Below are 23,422 nucleotides of genomic sequence, written 5' to 3' on the forward strand. Positions count from 1 at the left end.
GACGTCATAAACCAGAACATGCATCCTTTTGCTTATTCACTTTTGAACGAATTTATATTTCTTTTATATGACACTATGATTTAAAAAAAATATGAGTCAACATCAACACAACAACAACAGTCGTTAGTATCATTATAATTTTGGTACTTTAGTAATTTTTCCGTGATCTAATTTAATAAATAAAATTTAATTGGCTGGGTCTGGGTTTATATTCTTATTTTATTTTATTTAAAACGGTACATAACATTTGCGTATTGTTTGTAATTACTAGTTGAATTTTCAATGATTCGCCGCCTTACTACCCAATGTGAACTTTATTGACCGCACATTTGTAGATAAGATTTGCGTCGTTGGAATATCTACGTGTTGAAATGTAAATAAAGCGACGCACGTTTATTACGTATATGTACAGATTAATAAATAAAATATGAAACTATTTAATGTGTACACATCCTATTGGGTTGATGGCCCCGCGACGCATGACATCCATTGAATATGACCTCGTTGGACACCGATGTTTGTGGATTGACATTTTCGAAATGACCACAGATGGTTTTTTTTTTATTGCACCTGTGGACGAGCTCGCGGCTCAAGAAGTCCACAGATAACCTAAATGCCACCACTCAACTCGAAAAATTCGATTGACGTCAGAATTATCAGTCAGAATACGTTTATTTTTTTTAATTGCTTAGGTGGGACGACGAGGTCACAGCCCAACTGGTGCTAAGTAGTTACCGGAGCCCATAGACATCTACAACGTAAATGCCGCCACCTACGTCGAGATATGAGTTCTAAGGTCTTAGTATAGTTACAACGGCTGTTATTTCGTGTGGTATGATTACCACATAACTGCTTCACGGCAGTAATAGTCAGAACAAATGGTACAAACGCACGCAGGCTTACTACCCTCATTAATTAAACAAGCTTGTATATTGTACGAGTTTGATTACTATTGGTTTTTATTGTAACTAGTTTTTAAGCGCCGCTTCACTTTGATTAATGTAAAAAAATCTATGCCTCGCCAATACTACTCTTTTCTGTATGAACCGTAACCATACTGTACCTGTCTTCTTCTGACCTCTGACACTTCATAATAGTAGTAGCAAATCATTTTCGCATTACTACGGAAATTACATTATTATGGAATTATTATTATTACTAGAGGTCCCGCAGTAGTCGAAATTCGACTATAATTAATTGGAATTGTAAGTTTGTACATTATTATGATTGTATTGTATACTTCTATAATCACAAATTTTGCCAAGACTACATTTTAAAAAATATTAACAAAGACAAACAATATTTAATGTATTCTCAATTTGACAACAGACGTCAAGAACAAAAGTTTGACAATAAATAGTATGCATGCGCGTGAGCGTCAAATACATGGTATGTAGTGTGTGTAAGTTTTTCTTTATTGATTTAATGTATCTTTTATGCATTATTTAAAAAAATATTAGCATTGTGCACTTCTCTATAATCTCTATAAGTGTGGAAAATTTCATACTCCTCCGTCCGCGCAATTTTCGTAAAAAGGGATACAAAGTTTTTGCTTCACGTATTAATATATAGATTATAGACGTCATTCTTTCATCATGCAACTCCTTCATGATCACGGGCACGTACCAAAATCGGTAGGCTATTAGCTCGCAGAATTCCAACACTACCACAACCGTATCGCTTTACATAAGTACACCGTGCGTCATGTTTTTTTTTTCCTACTTATTGAAGTAACCTCGAGGGGTCATCTTAGATACACAGAAGTAGTAGGGGAGCTCACGGGGCTTTACCCTGACGACGTTGCTAACACTAGCCCCAGCAAGAGCTGTGGTTCGCAGAATCTATCACCGGATCGGAAACGCGACCCACTGAGAAGTTCCGGCGAGAAACTCAGTGGGCTTGTTTTAGACTGAGACTACTATAAGTATAAAGACCACTCAGTACTGTCCTTAAGACGTTTTAACGTGTGTACAACCACGTGGCAGTTACAAAAAAAGCACACGATCGAATTGTTGGCACGGGTTCGATAGACGTTGGGGCTGAGATCGCTCCTCTAGGACGTTATTTGCAGAGCGACGAGTTTATGTGGTACAAGTTCAAAGTGGCCACAGTGACGCAGGTCAGCGATTAAGGTTAATAATTACCTCAAGGTCAGAACAGAGACAGAAAGTTTTGAGATATTTTTTGATTGAACATCTTACATTAACATTTACATGATATTAGTGGTAGGACCTCTTGTGAGTCCACACGGGTAGGTACCACCGCCCTGCCTATTTCTGCCGTGAAGCAGTAATGCGTTTCGGTTTGAAGGGCAGGGCAGCCGTTGTAACTATACTTGCGACCTTAGAACTTATATCTCAAGGTGGGTGGCGTTGTAGATGTCTATGGGCTCCAGTAACCACTTAACACCAGGTCGGCTGTGAGTTCGTCCATCCATCTAAGCAATAAAAAATAAAAACAGAAAATTTTGAGATATTTTTTGATTGAATATCTTACATTAAAATTTACATGAACAAAAATAATCATATCTTTGGCGTAGGTGGGAGAAGAGCTCCCGCTGCCGAACCGTCTGGTTCTAAGATGTTAACGCCTAGTATTCAAACAATTTATAACAGTAAACGTAATTAAAAATAATTTGAAATTGAATATGTTGCTAAAACAGTGAAGTTGCTATTTTAAAAATGAATCGAGGAGACAATGACTTTGTAACTTTTACTCGGCATATTCTTAAACAGCGACTTCACTTTGTTCCCAACTTTGCTGATACATCTTTTTTTTTTTGTTTTTTTTTCCCTACCTAAGGTGATAGCCTTGAGAGGCTATTTCAGCGTAACCGTGGCTAGTAGGTGAGCTCACGGGGTTCAAACCTGATGACGTTGCTAACACGAACCCTAGCAAGAGCCGTGCTTCGCAGAATCTACCACCGAATCGGAAACGCGACCCACTGAGAAGATCCGGCGAGAAACTCAGTGGGCTGTGTCTGAGAGTTAATTTACTCGTCGAGCCCTTCGTCGCAAGCGACGGGTTCGACGAGAACGGTGACCGGTGCTTGAAGTAACTAAAAGCACCGTTAGTGGATCGGGAGGATCCGAGATGACGTGGTGATACATCAATGACCACTCAACATCAGGTGGGCCGTAATGCCTTCATAGAAAAAAGTGCGTATGACATCCGACGTTTTAAATTCGAATTGCGTTTATTAAAATATAAATCTTCTCTGTTACTATCTAGTGGTTTCATAGGTCATTCAACTTGCACCGCATCCTGTTTTCCACTGATCTTTTCATTCTTTCGTTTTGTACTTATGCGTATCCTGTTACAATAAGTTTAAATTTTGATTCAAGCAACTCTTTATCTAGGGAAAAAACAAACATTGACTAATAAAGACTAGAAAGTACAAACAGTGGGCCATTTTAAAAAAAATCGGTATTTATTTTTGACAAGTGCTCCTTCTAGAAAAACATTCGGGCGTAGATCGCGGTGGTCGGTGAACGCGTCACGTGGTGAATCATACGTTTTAGACTGATGACCCCGCAGTGCCGCTGACTACAATATTATTTCGCGGTGTCGACGTCGCGCCGATGATTCTCCCAAGAGCTAACGGTAACGCGCTCTCTACACGAGAACTGTATAGTCGAATGTTCTTTAATGACAAATCCATAATGAGGCTCGGCTTAGAACTGTTTTATTTATAAACAATTCGAGCAACAATTCAAACTACTTTTATGGTTTAATCTGACAGACTGACAGTCGCCCATGATCATGAAACCTATAAAGTACCTATTCGAAGCATCGGAAATAATGTAATGACAGTAAAAACGCGAGTTGAACCGTAAAACTTTTACTCGTGGTAGGACCTCTTGTGAGTCCGCGCGGGTGGGTACCACCGCCCTGCCTATTTCTGCCGTGAAGCAGTAATGCGTTTCGGCTTGAAGGGTGGGGCAGCCGTTGTAACTATACTTGAGACCTTAGAACTTATATCTCACGGTGGATGGCGCATTTACGTTGTGGATATCTATGGGCTCCAGTAACTACTTAACACCAGGTGGGCTGTGAGATCGTCCACCCATCTAAGCAAAAAAAAAAGAAAGAAAGTAATTTTTATGTCTACGACTTGGGAAAACTTAAGAAAAAAAAAATTAAAGTTTCTATACAAACAACAATAGATTTTCGAATACGAAGTGTGCATGATATCAGAGTCTGCGAGCTGAGTTTATTGTTTCTTTCAAAGGCAAACGAGTCAATCCATCCGTTAATAAGCAGTGAAAGTCGCTCATGGACGACATCAGCTGCTTGCACACAGCAAAGCTGCAGCCTAAACTAATATTAAGTTGCAGAAAAACATCTACAAAGTATCCTTAGAACAAAGAAAACCCATTGTTTTACTTTTTACAAAGTTCTAGAAGCTAACAAGTTCACAGATGTTTTGCATATGTAATAAGACTAACAATTTTTTTACTATTTTCTTTTTACACAAATGGTTCATATTACGACGACGCAATATAAAATGTAACGTGGTTTGAGATCTAAGACTGATGAAACCTCGGAGCCTGAAACGTGTCGGATCGTAAGCAGTCTGAGAAACTTTCACATTTATTCGTGTTACGTTTATAATTGTTTTCATATTTATAAATTATATTCTAATAATCTAATATAATTATTAAATTATTCAATTATATTTTTATCATTATTGACTGCATTACGCGAAAACATAAAGTACGTGTCATTACGCTGAGATTGTGTCGGTCACGAAAAAGAGGAGGCCTCCCACTATGACCACCAGACTATGTCGTAAACTGGCACTGCAACACGACCTCTATAGGTAGCCCCAAGACAAGGTGGAAAGATGTAGTACTGAAGGACAAATGGGAATGTAATGTTTCGGTCACCGTCCTCATCGAACCTGTCGCTTGCGACGAAGGGCTCGACGAGCGAATTAACCCATAGACGCAGCCCACTGAGTTTCTCGCCGGATTTTCTCAGTAGGTCGCGTGTCCGATCCGGTGGTAGATTCTGCGAAGCACTGCTTTTGCTTAGACCAGTGTTACCAACACTCCAGTTTGAGCCCCGTGACACGTTAGGGCGAAGCTGAAATAGCCTCTCAAGGCTATCAGCATAAGTAAGAAAGAAAAAAAGGAAAAAAGAAAAAAACGCAATGTTACTGACGAGGATATCGAAGACAGAGCGAAATGGAGGAGAAAAATAAGTAAAGCTGACTCCACCACCGTGTGTGCTGAAATAGCTAGGAAAAGAGAAAGACAAAGCACGTTTCAATTCGATATATATATATTTTTTAACACATTTCGCTCATGATAAATTGATAAAATTAATAGACAAAATGAAACAGCTGTAATTTGCGGTTGGTAAAAACAGTGTTGTACGATTTCGTTCTTTGTCTACTCAACAAAGAACGAAATCGTTGAAGAACAGAAAACCGTGAGGAACCATTACATTATTTTTACCTTTTGAAATTTGGACGCGTTGCAATTAATTTAGGCTCATCGTTCTCTAAATTACACAATTAACGACACAAATATCGAATAATGGATTTTTAGGGTCTATTTCAAGAACGTTGACTAATGTGAAAAGTCGATGAGACATTTAAACTATTATTTGTTCTAGTCTAATAACGTACATACTGGTGGTAGGACCTCTTGTGAGTCCGCACGGGTAGGTACCACCACTCAACCTATTTCTGCCGTGAAGCAGTAATGCGTTTCGGTTTGAAGGGTGGGGCAGCCGTTGTAATTATACTTGAGACCTTAGAACTTATATCTCAAGGTGGGTGGCGCATTTACATTGTAGATGTCTATGGGCTCCAGTAACCACTTAACACCAGGTAGACTGTGAGCTCGTCCACTCATCTAAGCAATAAAAAAAAACTGCTTAGATTGTAATACCGCGACCTTAGAAAGAATCACAAATGTTATTGATAACATATTTTACTTGTTTCGTATTTCAGTAACGTTCAAACACAGAATACCTAATTGATTGTACCGACAACAAGGTAAATTGAAAGTTATTGTGTCAACAAAGCTGCTATAAAACGTTTTGAAACATGTTTTCTTGGTTTGTTTTCCTGCAGGCGTTTTGTGTGGCTCTTTATCGCGGGGGCGTTGAAAAGTCACTAAATTGCCTGATAGATAAGCATACATTTTTTTTTTGCATAGATTTTTTATTTGTATTTACTTAAAAGGGGTACACAGTAACTATGTTTTTTTTTATTAAAGCTGAAAGAACTGTATATGTAGCAAAAAATCTAAGACCTTGACTACCTTATTCTATGTTAATTACTAATCTCTAACTTAACTATTTAATTTAGGTATATTATAAGTATTTCTTAGGGGAGACAACTGCTCAAAAATGCTGTAATGCTGAATATAAACTGGCATTGTAACTGTAAACTCAAACTTACGTGATCGAATTCAATGATTACGGAAGAAAAAAAAACACTTCTAATAGTTTGCAAACAGAGTGACAGTCAATACAACGGTACAAAAGACGAGATAGGAAAAACGTGATGCTAAGCGTTTACCATTAAATATGTTTCCTTTTTCCAGTTAAGTAAAGATGCATTTATTGTTGATTTGACTCATAGCTTTATCTAACGATCGCCAACCAGACATCAGCCCCAATCCTCTTTAAGAATAGTAGACTGGGCATTGGATAAAGGTATATCAATTAGAACCATTTCACGAACAATCGAGACTAAGTATTAGCCACTCACGTGCACTCGATATCCCACGCATGTGGAAATGTGTATTGTAAAGAAAGTGAGCAATGTTCATATTGGAGCCTTCGAAAATTTATGCATATCCATAACTCCGCATTGCGAACTAGCCTAGTTGTCCTTTTTGCGGAGGCTCAAAAAGTGATTTTGGTAACTAGGAAGCAGAGTAACAGCTTCGAGCTCATGGTCACACGCAAGATTCTAGAAAAAACCCGCAGTCTTTCATATTAAGAAAATCAAATGTTTATCACTCTGTAGTTGGACAGGCGCTCTCCGCAAATCGACGTCCTGACGCAGTATAACTTACTCAAAACCACAGACCCACTCCGCAATCACGCAATAATTTCAATAACACGATTTTGTTTTGAGTATTCTATTGCCAACCACAATCGCGAGTTACCACCACGAGTTAGTACCATTTTATTTACTGCATTACGTATCTACAAACTAACAATATCTAAAAATTACTCAATAGGTGGTACAACATTTTTTTTACTTACTTCATATACATTTGGATGCCAGACTTTAGTTAAAAACCTAATGGATGGTGGTGAATACGGGTAGTCAGGGGGGAATTTCATGTGTGCCTGAAACAAAAACAAAAGATTAAATGTGTTTGTTCAAACAGAATTACTCAAATTTAAGCAGAGTTGGTTGTGAGTCTTATTTAAGAACCACAAATTATTTTATTATTCAGCAGTTACAGGGCAACAACACAATGGCAATACTAAAACCTGTCTTAAGAGATGAGATCTAAATCTCAATTATATTGTAATATGCAAATGCTTCAAGACAGAACTATGTGGGATGATCATAGTTTAGTCTAGTCATAGTTTAGTCAAGTCTTAAAGTCAGTCAGTGGATATTCACATTTGGTGTCTCTGGGCTTGGTAATTTGATAATCAATATTATTAGCTTGGCAGTGAGCTCATCTTACAATATAGTAATTTACTGAAAATTCTGATAATGATATTTTCATAAGTATGAATACATTATGCTCAAGATATTGCTAATTTTATTATTACTTATTTGTTTCATTTATTTGGAATTGAACTTAACTTTGTTCCTTTCTTAATTATTTTGTTTTATTTTATTAATAATTTAATTTTGTTATCCAATTAAAATGTTCTTTTGTATCAACAATTAGTCATGGCAGGTATAGCTTGTAGTAAAATCTAGTATTAAAAATCTGATAACAACAAGTGAATGGTTTTCAGTTCAATTTTTGAGTAGTCTTCTATATTAGACTTTCTTGTATTAATTTCAGAGATCTATCAATTATTAATAACCCATTATCCTTTGTGAGGTAACTTGATTAAATAAATCACACAGAATTAAGCAGATGATTTATGTGATTACTTTTTTGTAAATTTTACTGTTTCTGGAGTTATTTTTTTATTTATTTTTTATTGCTTTGATGGGTGGATGAGCTTACAGCCCACTTGGTGTTAAGTGGTTACTGGAGCCCATAGACATATACAACGTAAATGCGCCATCCACCTTGAGATATAAGTTCTAAGGTCTCAAGTATAGTCAATAAAGGCATTTTCGAGTAGAAAACAACACATATTTATAAATAGTTGTCATATTATTAGGGATGTAACAGAATCCTGCTATGCAAATACAGAAGTTCCAAAGCAATCAATAGCCCTAATTTTGGTTCTCATTCTGCATATATCTGAACATTACTACTAAGAGTCCTCACACTAACTGTTTATGGACATTACAAAATAATATTGCTTATTCTATTTTGAGGCTTTAGTCAGAACTTAATCAAGGGGCTGTAAGTTAAATACTGCAATTTTAAGTATAATTAATAATTTTACTTCCATTATTATAGTTTTAGACGTAACAATGACTTTATCGACAGAATAATTATTCTTTAATCTCAAAATTTCAGTCTCTATATTGTCTATTGTTTTATCCATATTGTTATTTGATATGGATGTAGTTAATTCTGTTGCTACATTACTTTGCATTGAATTAAAGAACAAACTATATTGAGGTTGAATATTTGTGGACATTTATGTAAATGTGCTCTAGATACATGTACAAAATGTACAAGACACAAAAATTTATGATTCCTTTGTGTTTTTGTTTGAAGGTAAATGGTATGAATCATTTTCACAATATATGCTATTTCAGATGTGAATGGTGATGAAATTCATCAGGGAAGTCATGCCTTCAATTTCATGTCTATTTTTGGGAAAATAAACTCTCTTCGTCTAATAAATTAAAATTTTGATTGAAATTTACGAATGACTGCTGACTTTGAAATGTGTAATTGTTAAGTAAAGTGAACAGTGCATACTTTAATAACATTAGGTTAACAAAATATAGAAATTAGTTAAATAAATTAGCAATCTAATTGGATTTCAACAGTTTAGTCTTACCCACATAAATTACTACATTTAACCTTAATTTGAAAAATCTGAATTTGAAAAGTTATAATTATTAGTCTGCGCGATATAGTTCATAGTTTAATCTTACCTTGAAGTATCCACCTTGATAAAGTGTATCCGGCGGTCCGAAGATTGCCACTTCCCACTCAAATAGATTGTCCTCTCCTAGCAATTTAACACGGAAACCTTCTACAGGTTCTTCTTGCAGACTCTTGTACTCCAACGCTAAAGCCCTGAGGGCTGAACTCGTTGGAACAGTGTTAGACATTGTCAGTTATGTATTTATTCAACCTTCACTACCTATCTAAACAAAATTATATAAACATATCACTTTGGAACTCTTTATGCTGTCCACGTATCCACCAGGCATTTCAACTCGTCACAATAACAACGAACTAGAAATTTTGGTAAACATAGCATCGATACTGCAGCATCCACAAGTACGTGTCACACACTTCAAACGTCAACCCTTAAATCTTTGTTAATAATTTACGTTGAAAAGTAGACGAAACAATAGACCCAAAGCACACGATCAGTTAAACAACAATGAGAAAGCGAAGCACCGTTCAACGAAACGTAATCCGAAGAAAATCAGCTACGTGCGTGCTACAGCTGCTGACTGAGTTGCCCGAACGAATATTGTAGAACAGCTGTTATTTTATTTCCGTGCTTGATTGCGCAGTGACGTGACGCACGCAGCCTTTATCGACTTTAAGATTTTTAGCGCCATCTAGTAGGCATGGGTCATGACTTGGAAAAAATATTTTTTAATGTTGCTATGGCGCGGATTCCAGTTCTTTTAGCCAAATCTTCAATTTGATGAATGCTCTATGAAAACAGAAATGATGAATGAGTAGTGGCATGAATCGGAATGATTAATCCGAATGATTGTCCGAGTGATAATTATTATAGCATAATTTTTAATGAAATGAGACAAGAGGAAATGATATAACTTCTCAGTAAAATAGTGAAAATTTATTGAAATTTTCAAGTATTTTCCGGACAACGGTGAGAAGCTACTTCCAGCGATTTTGTTTTATTTCTCCACAGTTGTGTCCTTTTGAAGATACCAAGAGGTTTATAAATCACTAATATTACTACACAATTACTTAAATAATTAAACCTGAATTTATTTAACAGAATTAAATGATTTACCATTGATGAAGTAATATTACTTGCAGTACTTACCTGGGTGGTACCATTTTATCACAAACTTTCCTCGAGGCATAAACAATAACCATACACATAAAGTTTGCAAGTTAATCGGATGGACAAAATCCAAACCAGCATAATACCAACAACAAATAAAAAATAAGTGTGCTTTTTTCGTTTACATGCTATGTCTCATGGATGTTCATGTGCTGTAATTTTATTCTATATTTCTTATTTTATAATAAAAAGTAGATAATCTTATGAATTATTATAAGAAGAGGTTTCATAAATTAATAGTATATTGTACAACATGTTCAATTCTTTTTTATTTCAGGACGTCATATCAAAGTAAGTATTTCCGGCATAAGACGAAACAGTGGGAAAAGCGTCAATTTTTTTTATCAAGCTTCGGGCATATTTCATAAACTAGTTAACAGTAAAAGATTTAAAACTGAACTTAAAATGTTTCCTAAAGGTTAATATAGACAATCAAATATGTAAATTTTATGATTAAATATCGAATGAACAAGATCATAACGTCACAGGTGTATTTTAATACAATTAGGTACCTGGATCCAGTGAAGTCAAATCTATGCTAGCGTCATCTAAATTTAGTTGTCACGTACTAGTTCGAGGCCACACAATCTGACAGCTCAGTTTCGTTTTAATATATCTTTAGCTGTCAATAGTGTCAATCACGAATCAGAGATGTCGCTATGGGGAAGTGATCATTGTTCCGAGAATACCTTTTACTTGACTCAGGAAACAGAGTAGAACGCAATGAATGGACCATCATACTTAATTATAACACTTAATATTTCAGTCCTCAGAGAAAACTATACAAAACTAGAGCATTAAGATGTCACTAATCATAGTTTAAAATTGAACTATTAAAATAGTATTATTACAGTTATAGGTACTGTCTGTTGTTATAAAAACCAAAATTTTTATTGCTGTAGATGGCTAAACATGTTCCCAACTCACTTTGTTTTATAAGTGATTACTTTAATAATTTATTTATTAGTGAAATACATTAAAATAGCAATGGCCTGGTGGAAGATCTTCTTTTTAACTTAAACCTCCCAAAGGTACCACCATCCTGAGTATATCTGCCGTTAAGCGAGGGTGAAACAACTATTAAATGATTGAGATTTGCGTCAAATTATGTGGTTTTATTGTTATATAAAATATTAAGGCCAGGACTATACAATTTATAGTATAGGACTATATAATATATAATATATATAGTCCTGACCTTGCACCTTCAGATTTCCACCTGTTTCGGTCTCTTCAGAATTCTTTAGGCAGTGTCAGGTTAACATTACGAGAGGACTGCCAAAACCAATTGTCGCGGTATTTTGATCAGAAGCCCCAAAATTTCTATAGAAATGGGACCATGTCCCTACCTACAAGAAGGCAAAAAGTTATCGAACAAAATGGTACCTACATACTTTAGTTAAATGTAACTAAAACTATATTAAAAATGATGGGAATTTTCTTAAAAAATGCGAAGAAAGTTTTACCCCAACCTTATATCTAAAATACTCGTGAATTAACTGGGAGATTAAGTCAGGCAGTGACTGGAAAGGGTCAGGTACTCGCTAAGTGGAGAATATTACTAATTGGAACAAGTTTTTTTAATTTTATTACTGTCCTAACGGCCCGCTCCGGCTCCGCTCGGGTCTTTAACAAAAATTTCAATGATATTTGACGTTGTTTTATTTTTTTAAATAAAATAACACTTATTGTGGCAAAACTACAATAGTTAGACATTTGCTATCCCGACACTTTTTATAAATAATAACTTGTTCTACAAAGTCGTAGTACATTTTTTTATTCTATCATCAATAGTTTTCGCAGGGCACGCGATGTAAAGAATATTTTAGGTATTTTTTTTACACCTTGGGTTACATTATTGGAGTTTTAGTAAGGATACCTAATTTTTTTTCAAAAAATATTACACCCTATGTCACTCGGGAATAGTGTAGCTTCCAAACAGTGAAAGAATTTTTCAAATCGGTTCAGTAGTTTCGGAGCCTATTCAATACAAACAAACAAACAAATCTTTCCTCTTTATAATATTAGTAGAGATATAGATATAGATATAGATAAGTATAGATAAATCGGTGAAAGTGCAACCTCAGCATTCACGGCTCGCCTGATGTAAAGTCAGGTTTTATTTTTTATTTTTTATTGCTTAGATGTGTGGACGAGCTCACAGCCCACCTGGTGTTAAGTGGTTACTGGAGCCCATAGACATCTACAGCGTAAATGCGCCACACACCTTGAGATATAAGTTCTAAGGTCTCAGTATAGTTACAACGGCTGCCCCACCCTTCAAACCGAAACGCATTACTGCTTCACGGCAGAAATAGGCGGGACGGTGGTACCTACCCGTGCGGACTCACAAGAGGTCCTACCACCAGTAAAAAACTGTCCCTGGGCGTTGCCAAATAGACTCAATATGAGTTCGAAATCTCAGTGATATTGTGAAATGAATTTCCCAGCCTTAAAGCCGGAAAGAATGTTTGTTGCGCGGCAGATATGAGCAGGATTGTGGGACGGGTACGTCCGCGTCCACATTACTCTATGCTATTATGGTAAGAGAAAACTACTTCCTATTCTCCGGTGATTATTTTTGTTACCTTTTACGACATCCACCAGTAGGTATGGGATAATGCTATTCAAGGACTCTATCCTGCAAAGGGACGTAGCAGAAGTATATACGAGTAGAAAGACCAGAATCACACAACCATAACTTTTTGTCGATATCATATACATTACCATTGTAACGGTATACAAAATTGATAAATATAGTTATTTGTGAGACTTGCATACAGACAAGAGTGCCAGGCCGTGGGCGATTGATTCAAAGACAACGTCGACTTCGCCCACGAGCTCCTTGTATAGGCAACGGCAACCGGGTCTTGCGCAACCCACGTTGACGCCTGTTTGCCTGCACGATTATTTGCCATATAATTTTCGCCAAATAAATCTGGTAACATTACAGACGCTGTAGAATAAATAATTCCTGATATATTTTACGCAATTCACATATGGAAAACTACCCGTAAATATTTGAAATTCTAATTGAAAAAAAAAAACTCCTAAAAAAGGTATAGGCGCGTCTATTTTAATTTGTACTTGTGGAATCATCGTGACTTATAGGATAAAGCGTTTTGCATCGCTCTTGAATCAAACGATGAGACTATACCGCTTTTGAAATTTGCAGGCAGGTTTTTATTAGACCAATTTTTATTAGAAAATACTTAGGTACTTCCTCACATACCTACGTGATCAGAATGTCTTCAACAATGAATGCGTAACGATGTGTAAGAAAAAATCAAAGACGCTAAAATTGTAATGTGATTAAATACTGGAGGTAGCGTTTCTTATGAGCCCGCACGAGTAGCTATCACCACCCCGTCAATTTCGGCTGCGCAGTAATGTCTTCCAGTTTGAAGGGTGAGACAGCGTTTGTGCTATAGAACGGGAACTTTGAACTCATCCAACACTTAGCACACCAGATGGGTAGTTTGAAAAATGAGGTTGAAATTTTAATCATATATAATAAGGGCTGCTCCATTCCTTAAATCAGAACACACGACTGCTTTGCGACAGGAATAGGCAGCATCACAGCATGCCTTGTGACTGCAAAAAATCTATACTAATATTATAAAGCTAAAGAGTTTATTTGTTTGAATGCGCTAATCTCAAGAACTACTGGGCCGATTTGAAAAATTCTTTCAGTGTTAGATAACCCATTTATTGAGGAAGGCTATAGGCTATAACATCACGGTAAGGCCAATACAAGTGGAGCACCAATAAAGAATGTTTCAAAATAGGGGTTTAAATAGCTCCTTAACATTCTATAATTCAAAAACTAATTCAATAACTTATTACTTTCTACGTAAATGAAGTGAGGAGTAAAATTTTGCGTTATGCCAAAGTAACTATTCCACGCGGACGGAGTCGCGGGCAAAAGCTAGTATATTAATATATTATAGTGAAAACGTCTTTTGACTACATCTTAAAAGGCATACAGAAGAATTAATGTCATAATTAGATTAGTGTCTGACCTCACGAATATATTATCATTCTAGGTAAATTGAACAACAAACGATTGTTATTTCTTCCAATAATAATTTTACAATTAATTACATTCCAGAACCTTGTAAAGTTCGTAGTAATGTGACTTGTTTTTCATCTAATAATACTTTTATAATTCATTCATTTAAAATCCTTGTAAGTTCGGAGTAATATCTGTGTCAGTTTATTTATTAATTTCAAAGAATATGTACGTTCGTAAACTTTTGATGTAGTTTTGAGGTGGCCTTTTGTTTACGATGGATAAAGTGGTAGCTCTACTATCAAATGATTGGTTGTCATATAAACTCCATCATTGCGTCAACTTGAGGATTTGTATTTGCGTAAAGGTGCTATTCCAGCTCGGTGCTCACGGGCTCAACTTAAGAGATTTTTCTAACACTAGCCCTAGCAGCAGTGCTTCGCAAAATCTACCACCGGATCGGAATACCAACCCACTGAGAAGATCCAGCGAGAAATTCACGTGTGATGTTGTTGTGGTTTTTGTATTCTAGTAACATTAGTTATGTCACTACAGGCAACCTTTCCTCGTAATTCGCTGATACGTCAATGTTTCTAGGTCACATATTAATTTGTATGGCTCACCAGTGGATTTGTGACTAACTAGAGGTGCTTTAGTTACTGCCACTGTTTTTAACTGAAGTATGGCTTCTTTATAAAGTTGCCGTTTCACAATACTGGCTATTTGAAAAGCAATTTATGCACGACTGGCAATAAATTCTAAATTCAAATGAATTTATTTAAAATAAATCTGAATTCTGTTTTCAATTTTCGTCATTTGTTTATGGATTAGTGTGTGGTTTTCACTACATTTGTATCTTTTTCATTAATATGGATACGACAAAAATACGAGTAGTTATAGAATACGACATCTTCACAACATTAATGACGTTTATGCTATTATTGATCGAAGCGTTTATGGGAGTGAGCACTGCAAACGAAGCCGCGACTCGTTGTCGGTTTGAAGGCTTCCGACATGGAAAAAAAATGAATACCGAAAAATATTTATAAAAAAATTAATTCAACTTTCTCTATACTAAACAGCAATTTCATCAACCAATAAATCTTAAAATCATAATTTTATTTTTACAAGACCAACAATATTACGGCATAGTTATGAACGTAACAAATAAATATATTTACAGGCATAACAAGTAATTACATGTTTCCTTGGAATATACAAAAATATATAAAAACCTTAGAGAGCATTAATTATACTTTACTGGTGATAGAACGTCTTGTGGATCCGCACGGGTAGGTACCACCAATGTGTTTTTTTTTGGGCCGTTGGCTGAACCTCTTAGGAGGTCCTCGCGCTTAGGGGGCGTGCTGTGTATGTGGGGCTGGTCCGCGATTGCGAACCACGGGCCCAAGGAATTTTTCGGGACCTAACCAACTAAACTCCCCTGCACTCTTCGCCCAAGCGTCCGATCCCCTCCGAGGTCAGAATCCGGATGAGGTAAGGGGGTTACCGCGAACAACACTACAACCAGACTGCGCAGCTCACCCCAAGGACGCCCGGTCGACGGAGCCTTCGAAGCGAATCGAAGGTTTTGAAACGTCAGCCGACTCGGTACGGCAGCCCGTCAGGCTGCCCAGACGGTGCCGCTGGTGTCCCGGAATACTCCGCTGGACCAAAACCAGCCTGCCTGGACGCGATACACCGCCAACCGGTTGCTCTTTTATTTTATTTCTCCTTGGCAGCCCGCTAGAGTGCCGGTAGTGCGCCGCGCAGCCTTAACCCCCTCAGGTCACCCTATGACCTTCACCGGGGGGAGGTCACCACCTACAGGTAGGTACCACCGCCCTGTCTATTTCTGCCGTGAAGCAGTAATGCGTTTCGGTGTGGAGGGTGGGGCAGCCGTTTTACTATACCTACTAAGACCTTACAACTCATATCTCAAGGTGGGTGGCGATATTTCGTTCTAGATGTGTATGGGCTCATGTAACCACATAGCACAGATGGGCCGTGGGCTCGTTCACGTACCCAAGCAATTAAAAGAAACAACAAAATCAGTCATTAGATACAAACATATTTAGACAGCACATGTATTCGAAGCCACAAACGGTACCTATGCTCTCTCATTAACGCATAACAATAATTGACTGTGGCACATTAAATTACATTTAAATGGGTTTTCCAATTACGGTACGGGTCGATGTGCTGAAATGCATATTATTTGCTCTTCGATTAATATTTCTTCCCAGATCCCTGATCCCTTCACTATTTTCGTTTCTTGTTGGTGGTAGGGCGTACTGATAGTACCTGCCTCCTACTCGCGTCGTTTTCCTCATTACTAAGGGTCGTGACTCCCCCGCTACATCAGTTTCTCCGATACCGATAACCTATCTAATTATACCTCGAAGAATAAGTGCAATCAAGTCGTAAGGGTGGAATGGTGTATCGCAATACTGTCTTTACATTACGCTATCTACCTATGCACTTATATTCGTCTCTTAATTTAATGCAAAATTCGTTATTTTTAACTAATCAAGTGTTATAGGTATTGTGTTGGTTTACTGTTTTTTTTTAAATCGATTTAAATAGGCATGAGGCTTTCAACTCGGTTGTATATTTTAATGTTATTAGATCTGACATAGAATAAGGATTTTTTTTGGAGGGATAAGCTTTTTGAGGTTGGTCACGTAGAAATTGCATCAGTTTTGATTCATTGGGCTTAGTGAAAAAAACAAATCATCCAAGCAAACGAAATTGGGTATTTTGCTATTTTATTAGTGACTGTAATTGCTATGTACTAGTTTTGAAGTCTGCTTGTATTTTTTTTTAAATTAGGTATATCATTTGATTTCATTATTAAAATTTATTGCCATCGGTAGTAGGCGAACCTTTTGCAATGCCAATTGCACAGTTAATTTGCTCTACTGAGAAACGCTCTTTTTAATTCCAATTGTTCAAACACGTCATGTCATGCATTAGAAGAAAACAGAGGACATTTTTTCTAAAGTCTTCTTGCAGACCAAATTAGTTGGTGGCAATAACTGTTTTATTTCATTGATGTATTTGTATTGCAAAAATATTTTTCAGTTTGCTGTACGAGCGTGAGTCCGATGACTAAAGTTTATTATGAAGTAAGCGAGCAGTTACGCTTTACACCATTTTAGGTATGAGTCCAACATGGTGAGATGTGAACGCTTACGTGTCGCGAAGGTCTTGTGGGCGGCGGCTCCAAGGCGCTGGGCTGAGGCTGAGGGGCGCCGGCGCAGTGCGCACGCTCAGACAGAATTCACAGAATACGCGAGCCATTCGTGAAGAGCGCGCGCGCACTTACGACACACGACACGAACGACTCTCGCGACCAATTTTTTTTTATATTTACATGGCAATTGTTTGACTTTGATATTTATTATGTGATAATTTTTTACGTAAGCTCATTTAATCCTGTTTATTTAAGAATCTCGTATATAATATTAATTAGTGATACATTTTAAAATAAAATTGTGGGACCAAAATGACAATAAAAAATAAAAAGACTAAACAGTCGTCCGAAGTGACTTCGTCCAGTAGTGCTTCGACGAGTGTCCAAAAAACAAGTAAATCCACGTCGGTGCAACAAAGCAGTAACACCCTGCAAAAGGTCAGCTCTGGAAAGAAGGTGCGCTATATCGATGTTAAGGTCGAGGAAGATGATCCCTTGATGATAACAGACGTTAGTGACCACACGTCGATTGCCGGATCAACTGTTTCTGAACATTATAACAGTCACCCGCACTACATAATCACAGAGGCTCCCTCAATGAGTGATCTTTCTCAAATGAGGTCACAGGAACTTCAAGTAAGTGACATGACGCAGTCAACAACCGGAGAGTTCGTCTCTAGCTCTGTTCAAGAATCGTCAACTTCGCAACAAACCAGTTCTAAAAGCGAATCGTTCCAGGCTACATCATCTTCTGTTCAGCGTTCTGGTTCGAGTCACAGCACACAAAGCCAATCTTTCGATAAATCAGTAGATTCTTCAACTTCGAATCAGACACTGAATACGGCTTTTATTGACAGCTCAGCTAGAAATGTAACAGATTCTAGAAATACTTTTTCAACAAGATCTCAAACGGCGAATGCGTCAAATAACTTTCTTCAGACTGAAAGACAAAATTTGGTTAGACAGACAGCAGAGGGAGTGCGATCGGTTAGTCAATCTAACGTCGATGAACAGCAAGGACTTGGACGCGAGAATGTCACTTATCGAAATTCACCGGACCCATCTCAAAGAATACAGACGGTTCGTTCTGATTCTTCTAATTTTTATGGCGGTGAAGGAAGCCTTGACAGAAACGTCAAAAGTAAGGAGTATACAAGTACGTCTAAAACAAGTGAAAGCAAGAGTAGCAATGTGACAAAATCTTCTTCTTCCTCTTACGTGGTTGAAATTGTGGACGGTAAAGAGCGTATTATTGACAGTTCGAAGAGAGAATGGGGTGATGCTCAAGAGCATGCTACAAATGAATCGTACGCAAGCGTTAGTGGTACAGATATCAAACCTCAATCAGCGTACAGCGTTAAAAACTATGATATGAAATCCAAATATGACACAGGCAAAGAAGGCCAGAAACCAACAAGTGAGCTCACCGTAAAGGAGGACTCAAAATATATTAAAGATGGAAAGCATATTACAACTCATGCAAGTATTGTGTCAGAGAAAGATAACTTACGCCACCAGCAATCTACTTCAACACAAGACCAACTGACATCCAGTGATGACCCTCGTCATCCAAAACTTACAACATCAAGCAATGTTTACACTAATAGTGATAATATTTATGATCAAAAGAATACCAACATTAACCAGCAGACTCTTTATTCAGATCAAAATATGACAACCAACCAGCGAGAAGATTACACCACTAATACTACTAATTACAACACGAAAAATGTATACACTGATCAAAGGAACGTTTACAGCGATAAAAGTCACACAGATACTGTTGAAGATGTAAGAAACAGTAAACAGATAGTCACTGATCGTAAGCGAAATGTTAACCAAACCGATTCATCAAACTTCTACGGTTACGATACTACCATACAAAATGAACTAAGGAAAGTCGGTGACATTTTACAAGTGAAAGATACAGACAATATAAACTTTTCTACCAAAATACTTAAGAGCAATACAAGCAGTGCTCAGCAGGCTACAACATCGTCTTATGTAGTAGAAGTTGTCGATGGGAAAGAAAGAATCGTGGACAGCTCACACAGAGAATGGGGTGATAATAAAGAACATTCAACATATGAAAAGAGTCATAACGTTAGTGGACCTGGAATCAAGCCCGAACATGAATATGCTCGTCACGTACTAGATAAGGAATCTCATTATGATACTGGAAAAAATGGGATACCGACTAGCTCTACATATGTTGCCGAAGAATCAGCTTTATACAAGAATGGTAAAGAAATAGCGTCTACGAAGAATGTTTATGGTGGAGATTTTACTAAGAGAAAAGCAATAACCGAACACGATCAAACCGATGATATTCACAATAAACGAATTCAAGACACTACTGATCAAACTTACTCAACTGTAAGTGAATCCAAATCCTCTGATACTGTTAGGGATTCAAAGGATGTCACTAAAACTACGGATTTTATTACCACTGAAATACAAAATCTGTCTAAAGAATCAACTTCAAAATCAGAAACTCAGACTAAAGATACTTTGACAAGCTATGAAAGAAGTACCGGGACGTGGAATGGTAAATTTGTTTATGAAAAAGATGATGATAGGCCAAAAAGACCCAAGGAAATGTCACCTTTTGGAAGACCCGAACAACCTAGACACCATCTGAAACGGCAAGATACCGAAGAGAATATAATTATATCATCGAGGGACATAAGAGATTTTACGTCCATAAGCGATTTACGTAAAATAATTGAATCATCCCAATCAACTAAAGATGTGACAGTAAGTAATAAGAATATCGTAATAAAGAGGAATATAGACGATCGTGTGCTCAAGGATATTATTGACACAGTTAAGAAGTATCCGTTTAAAAGAATTGAAAAGGTTTCTTTTGGGACAAAAATTAACGAAGATGTCAAAGATTTATACGAAGGCATTGATACTGAAGAAAGTACGGTATTGACAACCACAACCGGAGAAACGACTAGAAAGTCTTTTGAAATCGAAAAGAACAGAAGCCAAGTTGAAGTGACGCGGTATATAACTGAAAATGGTGTCACCAGGAAGATAACAACGTACGAAGAACCGAAAGTGGATGATAAAATTAAGACGGACGTCTTCGTCGATAAGAGCAAGTTAGACTTCAAAAACTTGGTGAGTTTATTTATTTGATATTTATACGGATTCATATAGTTATATAAAAAAAAACAATTGTAACATATTTGTTTTTGTTCGTATTCTAGACCGATGTCCAAACGACGGAAGACGTAATTCGCGAGTACGACGTGGTAGACCGTGCTATTACAGATACTACAAGGGAAGATTACGTCCGCACTGTTTACGACGAGACCATCATAGATGATAGGAAAACTGTGCGCGACGACCGAATCACCACCGAAGAGACCGTTATCATCGATGAAACCCGACCAAGACATGGTGGCCCCAAGAAGCCTGACGTTAACAAGGAACAGTGCATCTGCGAAATGTGCACTTGTGGGTGAGTGTTTTTTTTACTTTTTTTATTTACTAGTGTTTTGGAGCAGAGTTTATTTTTAAAGGATAGCCGAAAATCAAATCATAATATCTTTTATGGAAATAAAGGTCGGTAAAGTTACAATCATATTTCACTTGGTATGCAGCTTTGGCAACACCTAATTGTCGTTCATTATTTAATAGGAGTTTATTGAGTGACCATCAGTGGCAATTGTACGGTTCCGTTCCATGCATTGCTAAATTTTCATTTAAATTAATGTTTGTGTTCATCAAATATTACGTAGTTTTGCATTAGTAAAATGTTATTTGACCCTGAAAAAGAATACATATATAGATAAAAAATTTATGAATCATGTAAACACAGTCCGAGAAACATATGATTGGCTTGTAAATAAATGACATAAGCTTCGTGAACACGATCTCTGCTGTTCTGAATCATGGTTTTATAATATTAATAAGTAAACTTAATATTTAAAAAAAATCATGTCACATTCGATGCGTTTTATGTTAATACAACATATTAATGCGTATATCAATCATGTTATCAGTAATATCTTATCATACCGATAAAGTGCATAATTCGCCAACAGCAGAAATTACATGAATGTCTTGGAAATTCTATGCTACCTAGTGTTTTGTGTAAGATATTATCACAACAGGCGTGGTATATCAGATGATAATGATAAATTATCAACTTAGATATTATGTTCCTGCTGATAAATTTTGAAAAATAAAACAATACTGCAGTTGCATAACAACGATTCTTTTAAAATTTATTTCGCACTAGCTGACCTGGCAGACTTTGTAGTGCCTCAATCAATAAATAAAAGACACATCAAGGGGACACATCAAAGGAAAAACAAAATTGTTTGTTTTTATATAATTCCGAGATTTTTTATATTTTCTCACCTTTTAAACCTTCCCTGGACTTCCACGAATAATTCAAGACCAAAATTAGCCAAATCGGTTCAGCCGTTCTCGAGTTTTAGCGATACTAACGAACAGCAATTCATTTTTATATATTATTATAGAGATGAATTACGTTATATAGATATAAAATACTAAAGTAAAGAATAAAGTACTTGGTCTAAATTTAAAGTGAAGTGATTTCGTTATGGCGCGTCGCTGTTCTTGTGAATACGAATTACGTCATTGAGACACAAAAGATTTAAGCGAATTAGATGCCACACAGGATTTTGCTATTAACACCTCTCCTACAAGTATATTTAAAGGAGATGTTGTCACGATTCGGAAAGAATCACTGGTGAATTTGAAATGCACGTTTTAACACTTTTATTAAATAGGAAACTTCATGAGTACAATTTATCAAACTCACAAAAAGTTCCATAAACACTGCAATAATTATTACGACACACTATTGAGATTTCGAGCTCGTGTCTCATTATGGATTGGTTCATAAAATTTAAATTATTAAAAATAAAACTATACGTACAGTACATAATAATATATAAATATCAAAAAGCCATGTTTCTATTGTTACATTTTCTAAAATGTGTGCGTACTGTCATGACCGTGAAATGTCGAGCCGAGTCACTTGTGTGCGTGTGTTGTCAACTGTGAAGAAATGAAATTAACCTTATACGCGTAAGTTTCACTATGATTAAACGGTCTATAGAACTACAGCGATAAATATTTAAATTATTGTAATCGAACGTTTTTTTAAACGTAAATTATCTTTTTTTTCTCGGGAAGACACAAGTTTAACCTCTAATTTTTTTAGATCTAAACAGACCTGAGCAAAATAATTCACGAAACAAGAAACTTACAATTCGTCATGCTTTAAATTCATAGTAGTATTTGATGTTAAATATACGTTTGCAATGCGTACGAAATACCAAGCGCTTTTTTATTTTATTTCGAGCGAGTACAATGATCTTATGAGAATGTCGCTCGGCGCACAATCTAATCTTTGATATTACTGGTACTTGCGTAATAGTCGAACTTCAGACATACAGACTGGTTCCTCGAAGCATTAAGGCTTTATTTTAACTAATCAATGGTTTTTGGAGATTTATGAATTCAATTTTAAGACCAAACTGCAAGCGAAATTCTAATGTCGTTGCTATTCGTATAAGAATCGTATAAGAAATAGCGTTAATAATTCTTTGATATTTTTAAGGGATATTTCCCTATTCGTTAATACTACATTTTCATTATTTTGTAGGCAACAGCAAATGCCATCCAAAATGTGTATGTGGAAATAACATTGAAAATAAATAGTTTTAAAATAACGTAGCAATCAATGTTTTAATGATGGATGAGCAAGAGCGTCTTTACTTTTAGCGACATTTTGCTTTCTCACTCACGCCCGCACCTTTAATGACGATGACGTCACAAATCGCGACATGCATTTTTAGTATGTCACAACTGCACGAACAGAAATG

At 36.5% G+C, this 23,422-nt stretch overlaps 2 protein-coding genes and 1 long non-coding RNA gene across 4 annotated transcripts in view; 1 reads left to right on the forward strand and 2 right to left on the reverse strand.

Annotated features, from left to right (window-relative positions):
* LOC101743486 (ubiquitin-conjugating enzyme E2 R2) overlaps window positions 1-9,852 on the reverse strand; it is a 29,385-nt gene extending 19,533 nt beyond the window's left edge. Inside the window, exons 1-2 of the mRNA XM_004922315.5 lie at window positions 9,221-9,852; window positions 7,231-7,317 (exon numbers count right to left, since the gene is read on the reverse strand). Coding sequence (XP_004922372.1) covers window positions 7,231-7,317; window positions 9,221-9,400 — 267 coding nt within the window. The 5' untranslated portion in view covers window positions 9,401-9,852. The remainder of the gene's footprint in view (window positions 1-7,230; window positions 7,318-9,220) is intronic.
* A 7,626-nt stretch (window positions 9,853-17,478) lies between these two features.
* Window positions 17,479-23,422, forward strand: part of LOC101745941 (titin) — a 39,646-nt gene continuing 33,702 nt past the window's right edge. Inside the window, exons 1-2 of the mRNA XM_038017671.2 lie at window positions 17,479-20,678; window positions 20,768-21,021. Of these exons, the coding sequence (XP_037873599.1) occupies window positions 17,862-20,678; window positions 20,768-21,021 (3,071 nt within the window). The 5' untranslated portion in view covers window positions 17,479-17,861. The remainder of the gene's footprint in view (window positions 20,679-20,767; window positions 21,022-23,422) is intronic.
* Window positions 21,095-22,552, reverse strand: LOC134200679 (uncharacterized). 2 transcript variants are annotated; one of them, XR_009975691.1, is made up of 2 exons: window positions 22,471-22,552; window positions 21,095-21,329 (listed from the first exon to the last, which is right to left on the reverse strand). It is a non-coding gene; the product is annotated as an uncharacterized LOC134200679 (long non-coding RNA). The 2 variants fall into 2 exon arrangements; XR_009975692.1 differs by lacking the exon at window positions 22,471-22,552 and adding an exon at window positions 21,927-22,062.

Source organism: Bombyx mori, chromosome 19 (assembly GCF_030269925.1).
Source record: "Bombyx mori chromosome 19, ASM3026992v2".
Lineage (NCBI taxonomy): Eukaryota > Metazoa > Arthropoda > Insecta > Lepidoptera > Bombycidae > Bombyx > Bombyx mori.